The 15,340-nt window shown below is 43.8% G+C and overlaps 2 protein-coding genes across 2 annotated transcripts; one reads left to right on the top strand and one right to left on the bottom strand.

The window, feature by feature from the left end:
• Positions 1 to 2,447: 2,447 nt before the first annotated feature.
• Positions 2,448 to 8,572, bottom strand: lhfpl5b (LHFPL tetraspan subfamily member 5b). The gene is made up of 3 exons (XM_049003006.1): positions 8,062 to 8,572; positions 5,283 to 5,519; positions 2,448 to 2,922 (listed from the first exon to the last, which is right to left on the bottom strand). Exons 1-3 carry the CDS (start codon positions 8,471 to 8,473, stop codon positions 2,912 to 2,914), a joined length of 660 nt encoding a protein of 219 aa, XP_048858963.1. The 5' UTR covers positions 8,474 to 8,572; the 3' UTR covers positions 2,448 to 2,911.
• Positions 8,573 to 10,352: 1,780 nt separating this feature from the next.
• On the top strand, positions 10,353 to 13,114 carry LOC125726659 (colipase-like). The gene is made up of 3 exons (XM_049003007.1): positions 10,353 to 11,275; positions 12,373 to 12,495; positions 12,913 to 13,114. The coding sequence occupies exons 1-3, from the start codon at positions 11,189 to 11,191 to the stop codon at positions 13,048 to 13,050; spliced, it is 348 nt and encodes a 115-aa protein (XP_048858964.1). The 5' UTR covers positions 10,353 to 11,188; the 3' UTR covers positions 13,051 to 13,114.
• The last annotated feature ends 2,226 nt before the right edge of the window (positions 13,115 to 15,340 follow it).

Here is a 15,340-nt window from a genome sequence, read left to right as displayed (position 1 = left end):
GCCTCTGGGATAGGCTCTGGACTTCACCTGACCCTGCATAGGAGAAGTGGTTTCAGAAAATGATTGGTGTAGAGCTTCCTTTTACAGCCAGTACCCTATCAACTTGTCTTGGGAATGACAAGTACAAGTCCTGCACAGTGGTCAGATCACTATGTGATGGTGGTGGAGGAAAATGTTACTCCTCCAAAAGAGTCCAATGTGGCTCAATAATATTCCAATCTGGTGACTCTGCAGGCCCTGGGAGATGTTCAGCTTCAATTTCATATTCATCAAACCACTCTGCCGCCAGTCTTGCTGTGTATATTGGTGCATTATCATCCTGATACATGACATCACCTTCAGGGTACAATGTTTGAACCACTGGGTTCCTCCAGAATGGTTTGGTAGTCTTTGGCAGTGATGCATTCTGGAACAGGTAGTAGGCATAGAGACTGCCATGATATTGTAGCCAAACCATCAACGCTCCACCTCTGTGCTGCACTCGGAGTATGTTTAGGTAACAGTTTAGGTGATAAGCCTCTTTGGGGCTTCTCCACCCCGTAACTCTCCTGGATGTGGAAAGATAGTGAAGGTGGACTCATCAGAGAACAACACATATTTCATATTGTCTACAGCCTAAGATTTGCACTACTGGCACCATCGAAACTGATGTTTGGCATTAGCACTAGTAACCAAAGGTTTGGCTACAGTAGCCCGACCATGAATATTGATTCCCGACGAACAGTTTCGATGGAAACAGGAGACCCCAGGTGCGCATTTAATTCTGCAGTGAGTTGGGCAGCTAGGGTTTTTTACGTTTTGCACATTGCACTTCATATTGCACTCACCTAACTCTTAGAACTGCCTATAGTCTCCCCTACTTTGACTAATTATGCATTTTATTTCCTCTACTCCACCTGGGGTGTGCTGCCTGGAGACCCCAGTCTATCAAGATATCCAGCACACCCTGTTACGTGTGACGCCGCCTCTACCCATGACGTCCCTGCATCCAGCTCGCCGTTCTGCCTGTGTCATCTTCCATGTATGACCCGCTGCCTTACTTCTGGTTGTCTGGCGATTGGAGGGAGAGTCGGCACCGGCTTGTCATCACCTCCCTGCTCCCCGGTTGTGTCTCAAATCCTATAATTTGGACAGTGTGACTTGGCACTTAGCCGTCTCTCCTATTTGACTCTCCCTGTCGGCCCCTGGAGGTTGGGCTCCCCCTTTGAGTCTGGTCCCTCCCTAGGTTTCTTCCTTCTAGGGAGTTTTTCCTTGCCACTGTTGCCTATGGCTTACTCACTGGGGGCTTTGGGTGGGGATGCTGTTAAGCACCATTAGACAAGATGCGCCACCAAGATATGCACTAACAATTTGTCCTCTTTTGAACTTTGATATGTCTCCCAATATTTTGTGTGGTTTGCAATATATTATGTACATGTGTACTTTTGCTCTGCTAATTCAACCTTCACACTCCACTTTTACAGATGGAATGTGCAATCAGTAAAGACTGGCCACCAGGCTACTCATGTATAGACATGAAACCTCAAACACTGTTTTGGCCAGTGTTTTAGTTTCATTGTTCATTGACCCCTCTATATATATAAGCTGACTACGGGACAGTATGTACCTACTACCTTACATTGCCTGTGTTAGATTCTGTTGTGCAGAAGGGAACAGATTCTTAGTTTCCAGTTACATGTGTTTATCAGCAGAGGTTTCTCCAGGGCGTTATGTGAGTGACTTGAACTGGTTGAAGACTGGAGTCCTTCGATACTGTGTCTCTTTGGAGAATCCTTAGGTACTCCTGGTTTAACTTTGTATCGAATGAGCGGTTGCTCAGGGAGTCCCAAATGAGGCACATTACCTGCATTGTGCGGGAGTGTCAGTTACGGCACTACGGCCATGTGGCGCGTTTCCCTGAGAGTGATCCGGCTCGCAGGATCCTCAGTGCTGAGGACCCGAGCGGCTGGACCAGGCCGAGGGGATGCCCACGTAACACCTGGCTGTGGCAGATGGATGGCCATTTCCGGAAGGCGAGACTGGGTTGCACGACAGAGTTTTACTGTGTGGGGGATGTGGCAACGTGCTGCATCAGTGCAGGCGCCCCGAACTGACCTGACCTGACGTCTTTCTGTACATAATTTATCGAGCACGACATGTACATGAAAATCATGTATATATGGGGTCCGCGGATGGTTCGCTGTTGTTAGCAGTTTCTGCTATCCATGATAAATTTTGTAATGTGCCACTCGTAGATATGAAGGATTGCTGTAGTAACAAGTTACTGGTTGATTTTGCTTATACAATAATACGAAGTTTCCACAAAAAAATCAGGTTTCAACTCAAAAGGAGCAGGTAAATTCATCCTCTACACCTCACACCAAACACCCAAATGCTGTGACGTCACTTAGGAGTGCAGTTCAAACATGATCATGTGGTTCAAAACACAATTAATTTTATTTGGTGCATCTTGCTACATTTGCGTTACATTTATTTATTTAGCAGATGATTTTTGTCCAAAGCGCTGTACAAGTGAGGCAAATAGCACATTATAAGCATATTACTGTCAAGAATTAACGTAGTTAATTAATTTACGTAGCTAATAAGATGCCACAAACCACTATTTGTGTTTTCACATGCAAATGGATAGAACAGCTCAGTTTCTCTGTAAGAACAGACCAGTAGTGCCCTGTAATGTTTTAGGTGATGTGCTTTTAACACAGGCCTCTCCTAGAGAAGTCCAGTACAAGACCATTATACCTCCCATTAGTTTATCATTAAGACACAGCCTGCTGAGGGAAATGACCCTCTTCTGGGCTCTGTCCGTCGCTTGTGTTGAGATAAGGAGCAGCACCATCAGAACAGGGCTTCTGCCGCTGTTCTGGGAGAGAAGCCTCCTGTTTGTGGCTCTTCTGCTCCTCCCTCTTCCAGTTCAGGGTTTTTCTGAAAAGCAACACGGACACTTTTAAGGCCGCCTCTCTGAGCAGAGTGCAGCCACCTGAAAGACAATGACTGCAACCTGATAAAAGATGACAAGATAAGATACGATGACATGAGATGAGATGAGATACAACCCTATAAAAGATGACAAGATAAGATACGATAAGATGAGATGGGATGATGTTTGGATCCTTCTAAAGAACCCTCAGTAAAGACCGTACAAGTTAAAGAAAAATTAAGGAGGGAAAAGATAGAAGGATTAAAATAAGTAACATAGCAATAACAGTACACAGTATTAAAGTATTGGAGGAATATTGCACATTAATTATTGCACATAAGATAAATATACTGCACTTTGGAAAACCTCAGTTGAGATTGCAGTAAAAGGTCAAGAACAGTGATATTGCACAGTATAATGGATTACATAGTATACAGTTGAGGTATAGAGAAAAGTGAGAGCAGCATTGTCTGACAGTAAACATGACTGGAACCCAAAACAGCTAAGGTGCATGTTTCTGCATGTGTAATGCATGATATGTGTGGTATGGATAAGTCACAGTACAGTTCAGTCTGGTGCTGCAGTGAGTGGGAGGAAGGTCCCAGTGTGTTTCGCAGTGTGACAGCTTGGGGGTAGAAGCTGTTCTGCCGTTTTGCAGTGCGAGTATACAGGGCTCTGTAGTGCTTGTCGAATGGCAGAAGAGTGAAGAAGTTGTGTCCTGGGTGGATTGGATGTTCCTGGCTTTGCAGCTACAGGGGGTTCAGAAGAGTTAGGAAGGGTAGGGAGGTGTGAGCCCGTGATCCTCTGGGTTGTTTTGATAAGGTACTGGAGGGTCTCCCTGTTCTCAGAGGTGCTGCCTGGGTGCCATGCTGTGATACAGTATGTGATGATGCACTGGAGGGCCTCCCTGTTCTCAGAGGTGTTCCCTGGGTACCATGATGTGATACAGTATGTGATGATGCACTGGGGGGCCTCCCTGTTCTCAGAGGTGTTCCCTGGGTACCATGCTGTGATACAGTATGTGATGATGCACTGGGGGGCCTCCCTGTTCTCAGAGGTGCTGCCTGGGTGCCATGCTGTGATACAGTATGTGATGATGCACTGGGGGCCTCCCTGTTCTCAGAGGTGTTCCCTGGGTGCCATGCTGTGATACAGTATGTGATGATGCACTGGGGGGCCTCCCTGTTCTCAGAGGTGTTCCCTGGGTGCCATGCTGTGATACAGTATGTGATAATGCACTGGAGGGCCTCCCTGTTCTCAGAGGTGTTCCCTGGGTGCCATGCTGTGATACAGTATGTGATGATGCACTGGGGGGCCTCCCTGTTCTCAGAGGTGTTCCTTGGGTGCCATGCTGTGATACAGTATGTGATAATGCACTGGGGGCCTCCCTGTTCTCAGAGGTGTTCCCTGGGTGCCATGCTGTGATACAGTATGTGATGATGCACTGGGGGGCCTCCCTGTTCTCAGAGGTGCTGCCTGGGTGCCATGCTGTGATACAGTATGTGATGATGCACTGGGGGCCTCCCTGTTCTCAGAGGTGTTCCTTGGGTGCCATGCTGTGATACAGTATGTGATGATGCACTGGGGGGCCTCCCTGTTCTCAGAGGTGCTGCCTGGGTGCCATGCTGTGATACAGTATGTGATGATGCACTGGAGGGCCTCCCTGTTCTCAGAGGTGTTCCCTGGGTGCCATGCTGTGATACAGTATGTGATGAAGCACTGGTGGGTTGTTGGCTCTATTGAACCTATTAGACAAGAAGTGGTTCAGTTTGTCAGGCAGAGATGCGTTAACTGTGTTTGATATGCTGCTGCTGTTGCCTTTGTAGTCTAGTAGTTCAGTTTGCTGAAACTGTCTCTTCTGCAGTCAGTCACCTTGCCAAAGTAATAATGACCATTTGGTCTGCCCTTCTCTTTTGGGGAATCTTATAGTGCTTTTCAAGGTGACTTCCCTTCACATGTTTGTTACTCATCTTCTTTGGACATACATGCTGGGATGGGTGTTGGTAGCAGGTAGATTAATACCCATTTTTTGGTGTGCATTGTCCTTGCATTCCTTATACCTTGTAATTTTTGCTTGTGGAAGTTTTGTTACACAAAAATGTCCTGAGTGCAGAATGAAAAATGATTGTAGAGGAGGAGGATCCAAGCAACTAGAGGAGGCAGGACCAAGACATCAGATTGGTTCCTCCTCCTCTAGTTGCTTGGATCCTCATCCTCTATAATCTGATTGGCTATCTCTCTGAACCAGAAGTTTTTCTTATAAGTGAAACTGCCATGAGTGTAATCTCCCTGGGACACAGCTATGAGGTGCCATTACAGATACCTTCCTTTTAGGGGCGCTATGATTAACAGCCTCTGCTCTCACCTGCACCACCCGCCTGGAAGTCCTCCGGCAGCAGGTTGTCTTGGCGATTTCCCAGAACAAAGGCAAGGAAGGAGAGGATGAGAGCGTCCAGAATGCTGATGATGGCCAGGATGTACGCCCAGCGCACGGTGCAGTTGCCTAGTGTGTATTTGCCCGTCCGCTGGCCACACATGCGCTTCACTTCGTCTGAATCCCAGCCGTCGGGGTAGATCATGCAGCCAATCACCATGCAGCCAGCTATAGGAGGGAGTGCAAGGGGGGGGGGGTAAAATCCCATTTGCTAAATGAAGGTTCTGAGGTGGGTGCCAAACAAAGGCTGCTCAGAACATTTAGGCCCAACCACATTAATTAACTAAATCTTTCCAATTTAATTATTTTCACAAGAGAAAAACATGAAAATAGTAAAACAGCTTGCCAGTGGTTTTTCAAATGGAATCAGTACCTTTGCCATTATGTCAGAGTTTTCCCCTGATGTCTTGTGCAAATCAGCCCCCTCCCCAACCCCAGATTCACGTGTTACCTGATCATTCTTACGCACAGCCTTACAGCCTCTTCACATAATGACTCTTAAAGGTGTCTGATCAGTGGCAGATACATGATCTCCACGTCTTTAAGGTGTGACCGTAATAGAGCTCCACCACTGAGAATAGCCTCACTATCCTGGAGTAGCAGACTGATGAGATATAGACACTCTAACAAATCCACACCCAGGCCTGAAATGTGGCTGCGTCCGTCAGGCACAAATATAAATGGTGTAATTCCAAAGGCATTTGTACCCTAAATTTGTAGATTCAAGTTTAAAAAATCACTTCAGTAATGACTCCTCTGCATAAACAGAAGAAGGCTTTAGAAAATCCTTAAGATTTCTCTTTGTGACTGAAGCTGCCTGCTAATAAAATGTTTATTTTTACAAATGATGCTTCTACTATACACCCATGGCATAAATCTTCCACCCATTGTAGCAGCTGAACAGCATAATGCATTTTAAATAAGTCCAAAATTCGAGAGGTTTCAGTAAAATATTGATGAAATGTAACACCATGAAATATATTTGTATATGTTGATGGGCAACACCTTTTATAAAGCTGTAGACATATTTTTTTTAGTAATTTCCCTTACCCGTTGGGGGTAAGGTGATTTTCCACAATTATTTAAAATCAATGATATAAAAGATCTGTCAATGATTTTGACAAAAATCAATTACCCAGTCCTTACAGTGCATAACACCAGTGACACGCAAAGCGTGAAAAACAAAATTCTCAATAAATTCATTAAATAAAATGAGTAAATATGGACTCTTCTTCTCATTCTTGAGATGCTTCCTTTAACCCATGACCCAAGGAAGCAATTTAATAAAGCAGGAACTAGTATGACAGTAGTGAGCAAAATCTGTCACAAATGCAGTACATTGTAAATGAGTATATTGTAAAAACTGAACCGTTTTAGGCAATTTCATGTTATATCTTTTCATGTTGGTCTCAAATGTTGAAATTTGGTTGTTCAACAAGCTGTTCTATAGGTGGAGAGGAAAACGGAAAAATCAAGCAAATCATGGGGGAAATGTTTATATAACCAATCGTACATCAACCGTGTGGATGTACAGGCTGTGCCGCCTGAGCCACAGGTAAGCAGCCACCTCTTGTGAGAAATGGCCCATCTGTGTGTTGAACCCCCACTACACATATATACCCAACACAGGCCACAAGCCAAAAGTGTGGCCGTCACCCTGTTCTCTACACACAAGGCACAGCTGCACTTCCTCCCAGCTGGGATGTGAGATTCGTGCAGCTGTACTAATGTGGGGAATGTCCAAGAATCCTATCGGAAAATCGCTGTTTTCAACACTGGAAGATGTTAGTGCTCCTGCTGTCTAAATCCCCAAGTATTAATATATAATCAGCAATGAATATACACTATTATAAACCACAAGCTGTACTTACACTAAAAATGACTTCTTTCTGGAATATATGGCAAATATACTGAACCACAGAAACTAAGTTAATCTAAAATATATTGTATTTTATTAATATATTTGTAAGGTAACATCTCTTTTTTACAAGTGCCCAGACAATAATACGTTTCATAAGCTAACTGGCGCAGAACACCACGACATCATCGCTTTGAATTTGAGTTATATACAGGAGACTGTACAGTTTCATTTAATGAGGAACCTAATTGAAGAACAAATTTCCAACATTTAGTTCATTTTTGTTGTTTTTGATAGACTGCCAATGTTCTAAAGTCATCATATATTCATAAATTTCCGAAACTCACGAAGTGGATTAAGTTTTGGCAATTCCTTCTTCAATTACATGTACACTGACGATTTGCAGAGGGAATCGCTAACACGTTTCCTAACTGCTAACGTGTGACTATTTTAAATAACAACGAGAGAATATTTCAGAACTCAGTGTCATCTTAAGAACTAGGAATTTACGCAGGCTACCTGTGCTGTGACATATTACACATCTGCTGTGTTGGAAAGGATGGTTAATATCACTTTCTGTGATAACTTGGATCCATCAAGTATTTATCTGTGAGACAACATACGGTAGATGATGTGTGAGTGAATGGTGTATGAGTATACATCCCCCTCCCCAACCCTGAATAGGACAAACATTTTCAGAAAATGGGTGGATGGATGGATTAAATACAGTATACGTCCATCAACATGCGTAAATTTAACCCGATAAAATGACGCGCATAAAATCTGCCTCCATGCTATCAAGCACAATCTGATTACTCGCTTGACTGGAGTTTTATCAAAGTGAACCGGTACCTGACGCCAGCTGCATCCACGCACAGATCTTGTACACGCTTCCGCTGTTGCAGAAGAAGAAGAGTGCGAAGCAAACCATAGAGCCGACCACCAGCAGCATGGAGACGCCCACGAAAAACATCGACGTTCTAAATGCTGGAGACGGTATGGAGCTGAAGTCCAGGGGGCTTCCTTTGCAGGTCAGCTCGGAGGTCAGGGCATTGCCGATACAGTAGTGGAAGAGGCCGAAATAACCCGCTTGAGGCGTGTTCACGCTGTCCCCGATCCAATAAGGCTGGATGAACACCACCACCGTGATGATGGCAAAACAGATTGTGAACACCGCCCACATCACGCCGATTGCCCTTGCATTCCTTACATAGTTTGTGTGGTAGATTTTGGCAGCTTCCTGCGCCGGTAACAGTTTATCCATGTTAGCAGCTTTTAACGTGGATGCTAAGAGATCACTGACGCAAGGAGAGGAATCGGAGCATAGGACAAGTGCGCTGTGTTTGCGATATATTTACCGCCTTGAGTCTTCTGCTTTCGTCGACGGTCCCGTGAAAATGATTAAAACTTAATAGTTATCGGTTAATTGTCTTCACACTAATCAGTAAAGCCAGGTGCCACTTCTTGCCGCTGTTTTGAATGATCTTTTGCAGTGGTTCTTCCTTAATGCTACTTTATATGTTCTAAAACAACAACACCTTGGCAACACCTTGTCTAATAAGTTTGGCTTTGCGTGCGTACAGTAGGTCAGTGTCAAGGCCTCCTTAGATCCTGTCTGACTGGCAGGCTGCGCCGGTGGCCGGACCCGCGTTCAGGACCCCGGTCAGCTCCGTTACAGGGCGCTGACGTTCGCGTCCACGCGGCTTTCCTGGGTGGTGCCAGGGGAAGCGCGTGGACTCCACGTGTTGCTGCTGGGCTGGCAGACCAAGAGGTTCAACGTGTGCTACAAAATCCCATAGAAGTGTTTATTTATGTTTATTCACTATAGCTTTGCCCCGGAGAATTTGAAAGCTGGCGTTTCCAGAAATACTAAAACTATCTTTCGCATGAGGAAAAAGTTAATTGTCTAATTGATATTACTAAATGATCCATATACACTGCTCTAAAGATGTTAATCTGAGGTTATGATTTACTTTTGCCCATAGCTATCAATAAAGTGGATTGTCGTCACAGATATCCGAGTGCATTTTACACAGACGAAAACAATATATGTAATTTTTACATTTCTTTATGGGCAGTAAACACTAAAATTGAAAAGGTATTAGCAGCAATAAAGTAATAAAACAGCTGTCAGTATCATATGAAGTAATAAATGAGGAAATATCTCAATTTTAATGATTTCCGTCATTATTGCTGAGAGATAAGATAAACAAGTTCATTGATTCCTGTTGGGAAGTTTTTTTGTCCAATCGCACAAAAAAACGGAATAAATACAACAAAGGAAAATGTAAACAAAAATAACATAAATATGTAAAAGAAATGAGTAATAAAATACATCTAAAGATAAATTTAAACTTAAAGAATCAGAACTATGCAAAAGAAAGCTGCCCTACAAACGCAACTGACAGTAACTACACTGACAGTAACTACGCTGACAGTAACTACACTGACAGGAACTACGCTGACAGTAACTACGCTGACACTGAGACTCGGAAAAGGGTGCTGTGTCTTGGTTTTAGTCTGGATGTGTGGTTATTATAATTTGCAAACTTTGTTTCTTCAAAACCAAGCACAGTTCAAGTAAGATGATTTGTCATGAGATAAAACAGAACCCAAGAACCCTGATTTTGGCTATAACTTAAACTTCTTAAAATACATAGTTATTGTCTTTTGCTTTTGTATGGCAGAATGTACTGCTATGGTAAATGCAGTTTAAAATGGCTGTCATGCAAAGGACATATGTTCATTCAGTGTCCATTCGAAAAACTAGTGCTGTTAGAGGAAGTTGCATTATACAGTTGTATGGCAGTGGGTGAAAAGGACCGACTTTACCACTCAGTTTTGCAGTTGTGGATAGTTAGAAATAAACTGTTTGTACAACACAGCTCCCCTAAAGGAAGTACCTTCAGGCATTTAATGAACTTTAGCTGACTCCTGTGCCAGCAGGAGGTGTTGAGGAGTAAATGATTAATGGTAAGTCTACCTTGGATATAGAATGATGACCAACACCTTGTTCCCCAAGGCTGTTATTCTAACTTATCAGAGGGATCGTGTTCAGACGCCCAAGGAAACGCTGAGCAACTGTTGCCCTCAAATGACTGAAAAAAGATTCCACTTCAAACAACTTTTTAAATGTTATTTTTCAGTCCTCCATAGTATAAATGAAAACAAGCCATTGCTGCCTTTGACTGTGTGACTGATTTACAGTTTCAAAGAAAAATGATCTTGTTCATATTTTCATGGAGTCTGTAACTAAGTGGTTAGAAGATGGATGAATGTACTATTTCCTTAAAGAACTTTAGCATATACTCAAATTAAATAGGTTTTAAAGGTTATCTGGTGGTTTTTATCCATGTCTTATGAAATCCATTTATCTATAACGAATTATTCGGCGCGTGGTGACAATGACCATGGAGCTTGTCCCCCACACTCACCATAACACAGTAGGCAGTTTAGAGAGAACACCTCACACAGGCAACCCAAAGGAACACAGTGAAAACATGCAAACTCCACACAAGCAGACCTGAGTGTGGAAATCGAACCGCTAATCCTGGAGGTATAACACAGTGACCCGTCGCTCCAGATCTCATGAAGTTAAATATGTAAATGCTTTCCGTTTTTCACGTCAGTGAATTTCCAAAGGCGATCATCACCTTTATTGATTAGAACTGGAAACATTTTGATCTTAAACAGAGGTTTGGACCAACTATGTAAATTGATTTTTAGTGTGTTAGCAGTTAATTGGTCAATATAAAATATAAAAGAAGTTCATTCTTTTTCCTGAGTTTGAAAAGGATGACATCCATAATCATAAGAGAACCCTCATGTCTTCCTGAAAATGTGTTAACTTTGATTCGGCTGTGAACCAGCCAGGTGTAGCAGGGTGATAGGGCAGTTTCCGGGGGTGTGGTATGTGTATATATATATATATACGCACGTCTGTCCTCCGTGTGGCTGCATAGCCTGGACAGAAGGCACCATGAAGGCTGTGGCTCTGCTGGCGATGTGCATGCTGGCTGTGGCTCTGGCAGCCCCAGCACAGGAGAAGGGCCTGATCCTTAATCTGGTGGGTGTCCCATCTGCTCTCCTGGCTTTGCTGGTCCTGATTCTACTTAACTGTAGGACACACAGAGGTCTCAAGCAGAAGTGGAACCCTACTGCATAGGGAAAATAGCTCAAAGGCTGTCTATTAGACATAACATTGGAAGCGGTATTCAAGCACAGTAAATGAGGCTGGACGTTTATTTTCTGCGTCTTGAATGAGTTGGGGAACAATATTCATACAACACATCATATTTCTGGCTTTGCTAGTTTACTGTTGCATTCTGATAGTAGTGATAGAAAAGGCAGATTTACCTTCTACAGAGACTAATTTAAGCATCTCTCTCATTGTTTGTCTTTATATTTATCCTTGCATATGTGATATATGCGCATGTGCAGGCGTCCGTGCGATTTCTGCGTCGTCTGTGCCCTTATGTGATGTATGCGCACATGCAGGTGACCATGTGATTTCTATGCGGTTCGTGCCCTTATGTGATGCATGCGCATGTGGAGGCGTTCATGTGATTTCTGTGCGGTTCGTGCCCTTATGTGATGCATGCGCATGTGGAGGCATTCATGTGATTTCTGTGCGGTTTGTGCCCTTATGTGATGTATGAGCACGTACAGGTGACCATGTGATTTCAATGGGGTTCGTGCCCTTATGTGATGCATGCTCATGTGGAGGCTTTCATGTGATTTCTGTGCGGTTCGTGCCCTTATGTTATGTATGCGCACATGCAGGTGACCATGTGATTTCAATGCGGTTCGTGCCCTTATATGATGTATGAGCACGTACAGGTGACCATGTGATTTCTGTGTGGTTCGTGCCCTTATGTGATGTATGAGCACGTACAGGTGACCATGTGATTTCAATGCGGTTCGTGCCCTTATATGATGTATGAGCACGTACAGGTGACCATGTGATTTCAATGTGGTTCGTGCCCTTATATGATGTATGAGCACGTACAGGTGACCATGTGATTTCAATGCGGTTCGTGCCCTTATATGATGTATGAGCACGTACAGGTGACCATGTGATTTCTGTGTGGTTCGTGCCCTTATATGATATATGCGCACGTACAGGTGACCATGTGATTTCTGTGTGGTTTGTGCCCTTCTCAGGATATCGGTGAGCTCTGTGTAAACAGCCTTCAGTGCAAGAGCTCCTGCTGCCACCGGAAGAATGGGCTAAGTCTGGCTCGATGCGCTCCGCAGGCTAAGGAGAATCAGGAATGCTCCCCAAAGGTACGACCAGGTGCCTGGCGCCCCCTGTCTGCAGGGCATTTATATTGGATTACAGATGACTGTACTCTGCATGCCCATATGTTTAAGAGTTTTCTCTTTTGATTTTGTATACTTTGTGTTAATTCACCCAAAATGCATCCTTCCTGTTTTAGTTAAGACTGTGGTAGCACACAGTATCATTAATAGTAGTGGTAGGCGTGGATGTAGTAATGGAAACATGTACACATAGGATAATGTGTGATGAAAGCTGCCACTGTATTGCTCTTAAAACAGGGAAACATTAAATTAGTGCCCCCTTGTGGAAAAATTGCAATCTGATATGCCAATTTATACCAAGTCGGTGGTGGTGGCAGCCTGTACGTCAGCAACTTCTGATACAGATGCAGACAGACATGACTGCCGCCCCTCCCTCCACAGACTCTTTATGGCACCTACTACCACTGCACCTGTGAGAGTGGCCTCAAATGTGACAGTGACATCACCATTGGAGGCTCCATCACCAACACCAACTTTGGATTCTGTGTTGACCCCAATGACAAGCAGGCTGCTGACTAAGGAAGGATGATCATGCATACAGGCTGCTCTTTTGGGTGACAATAAAGACACACTGCCCTGTGAATTCCATTCCTTATTGAGAATATTTTTTTGATGACATTAGTATGGAGCTCCAAATACACTAAAACAATATGATCTTTACAATTCAGTTTTTTGTTGTTGTTTCAAATGCCCTGTACACACTTGCATTAAACACTAACAGCAATAAATATGCATGATTTTCAGCCTACATAAATTTTACTTCCATAAAGCCACCGGTATGAACTGCCAAAGTTTTTCACTTGGCCTCACAATTCATGAGTGACACTGCAGCTGTGACGCGCTGGGCTACTTTAAAGCTGAAACGCCAGCTAGGACGTTGGACAACTCTGGGTTCACGGTTCTCGTAGCTGACCCTCCAGTCAGCTGTGAACCACCCAATCTCACTGAGATGCACGGGTGGTGAATCAGCTGAGGGCAGAGAAGGCCGCAGGGCTCTGTGGTGTCCGGGGTCAACTTCTCCAGGCTGGTGGTCAGGCTGTCCTCCTGGCATTGCAGGTAATCTTTGCTTCCATTTGGGAATCCCAACTGACTAGAAAACCGGACTTGTAGTCCCTATATGGAAAGGGAAGGGTGATCTCCTGGATTGCGGCAACTACAGGAGAATAACACTGCTTTCAGTGCTGGGGAAGGTCCTTCCTAGGGTCATCCTTGACAGGATCTGTGATCACTTGCTTGTCTGTCCGCAAACGGAGCAGTCTGGTTTTACGCCTAAGAAGTCTCCCATCGAATGTATTCTTGCACTAAGGGTTCTCATCGAGTGCAAGCTTTAATATCTGCAGAAATTCTTTGCAGCCTTTGTTGATTTTGTGTGCAGGGGTGTCAAACTCCAGTCCTGGAGGGCGGGAGTCCTGCACATTTTTGGGTTTCCCATCATTTACACACCTGATTCAACTCCTTGCATGGCTCTTGAGCTGAATCATTGGTGGTGGAACAGAGAAAGAAAGAAGTTTCACTGGGCTCAGGCCCTCCAGGACTGGAGTTTGACACCTCTGACCTAGAGTAATGGATTTTGGCATGGGGAGGCCACACATTCAGCCAGAATGGTTGTTTCCTTCCTTTCTTCCAGTCTGGTCATCTGCAGCACCTTACAGGTCCAGGCATCCCAGAATGTAAGATGGAGGTTCTCACATTGGGGTCTGACAAAATCATCTAAGCATCTCACCTGATGTAGAACAGGACATAGGCTTGTTGGCTCCTGATTTCGCTGACAGTGGCTAAAGCGTCAATCATGAGATACCACTGGCTGCTGCTTGCCTGGAACAATCCAGCGGGTTTCAACCACATGCTCATGCTGAGCTTGTACTAAAGCATCTCAAGCCAGTGCAAAAGATGAATGGAGCCCAGAAGACCTTGATGTAGCCACAGTAATGTCCAACATGGCAGCTGAATCCCTTGTGAACCAGCATGGTGTGCAGGCAGTAAATCAAAGGTTCCCTGGGACCTAGACATAAATAGACGCATGTACAGGAATGGAGGGTACCTGACAGCAGGGCTCACAGTAACCTCAACATTTGGTAAAGTGCCATCTTGATTGTATGCCACATTTTCAGAAATGCATTTATACTGCTTTTTAGATGTACTTGTAAAAATTGTGCATTCCAAAAGATGACCCATCTCCACCGAAGACAAACAGCATTAAGGACATTTGCCTCTTACTTGGTACACTCGTAGGCATTCTCTCCATTTAGTTGTTCAGGCTTAACAAACTGCCAGCGAGCTTTGGTGAAGCTCACAGAAGGCTGTATTTTGCAGGAAAACAGAATCATACAGATTTGATTGATTCAAATACCAGTCAAAAAAGTCAATAGAGATCTCGATTAATATTTACTGACTGTTAGAGGGGAGGATGTTTTCGGCTTCCAATGTAATACAACGTATTTGATTGCTATAACACTATGCAAATCTAATGTGTATAATCCAGTTAGGAATATGGATAAGAACAAACCTCTAAATTAGTTTAATTACATTAAATTTCTGTTACTTAATTCGCTTTGACAATATTGTACCAAAATATAAGTATTAAACAGAACAAATGAATTAGAGTAATAGGGAAAAGACTTTTAATCTCTTTTTATTTGACTTAACACATAAACTACACACTTGGAGTGATTCAGCCAATCAGAGCAATGCACGGGGAATCTGTGAGGCACGAGCGTACGGTCTTTTTTTGTCCTCTGAAGAGAACGGAGCGGTTGGTTTGAGTAAAAGAACAGTAAGATGTAACCCACATTAAAAAGTAGTTATTCAA

The sequence above is a fragment of the Brienomyrus brachyistius genome, unplaced genomic scaffold, assembly GCF_023856365.1.
Source record: "Brienomyrus brachyistius isolate T26 unplaced genomic scaffold, BBRACH_0.4 scaffold74, whole genome shotgun sequence".
NCBI classification, from domain to species: Eukaryota; Metazoa; Chordata; class Actinopteri; order Osteoglossiformes; family Mormyridae; genus Brienomyrus; species Brienomyrus brachyistius.
Note: the sequence above shows the minus strand (reverse complement) of the source record. Positions and strands in the feature narration are given on the sequence as shown.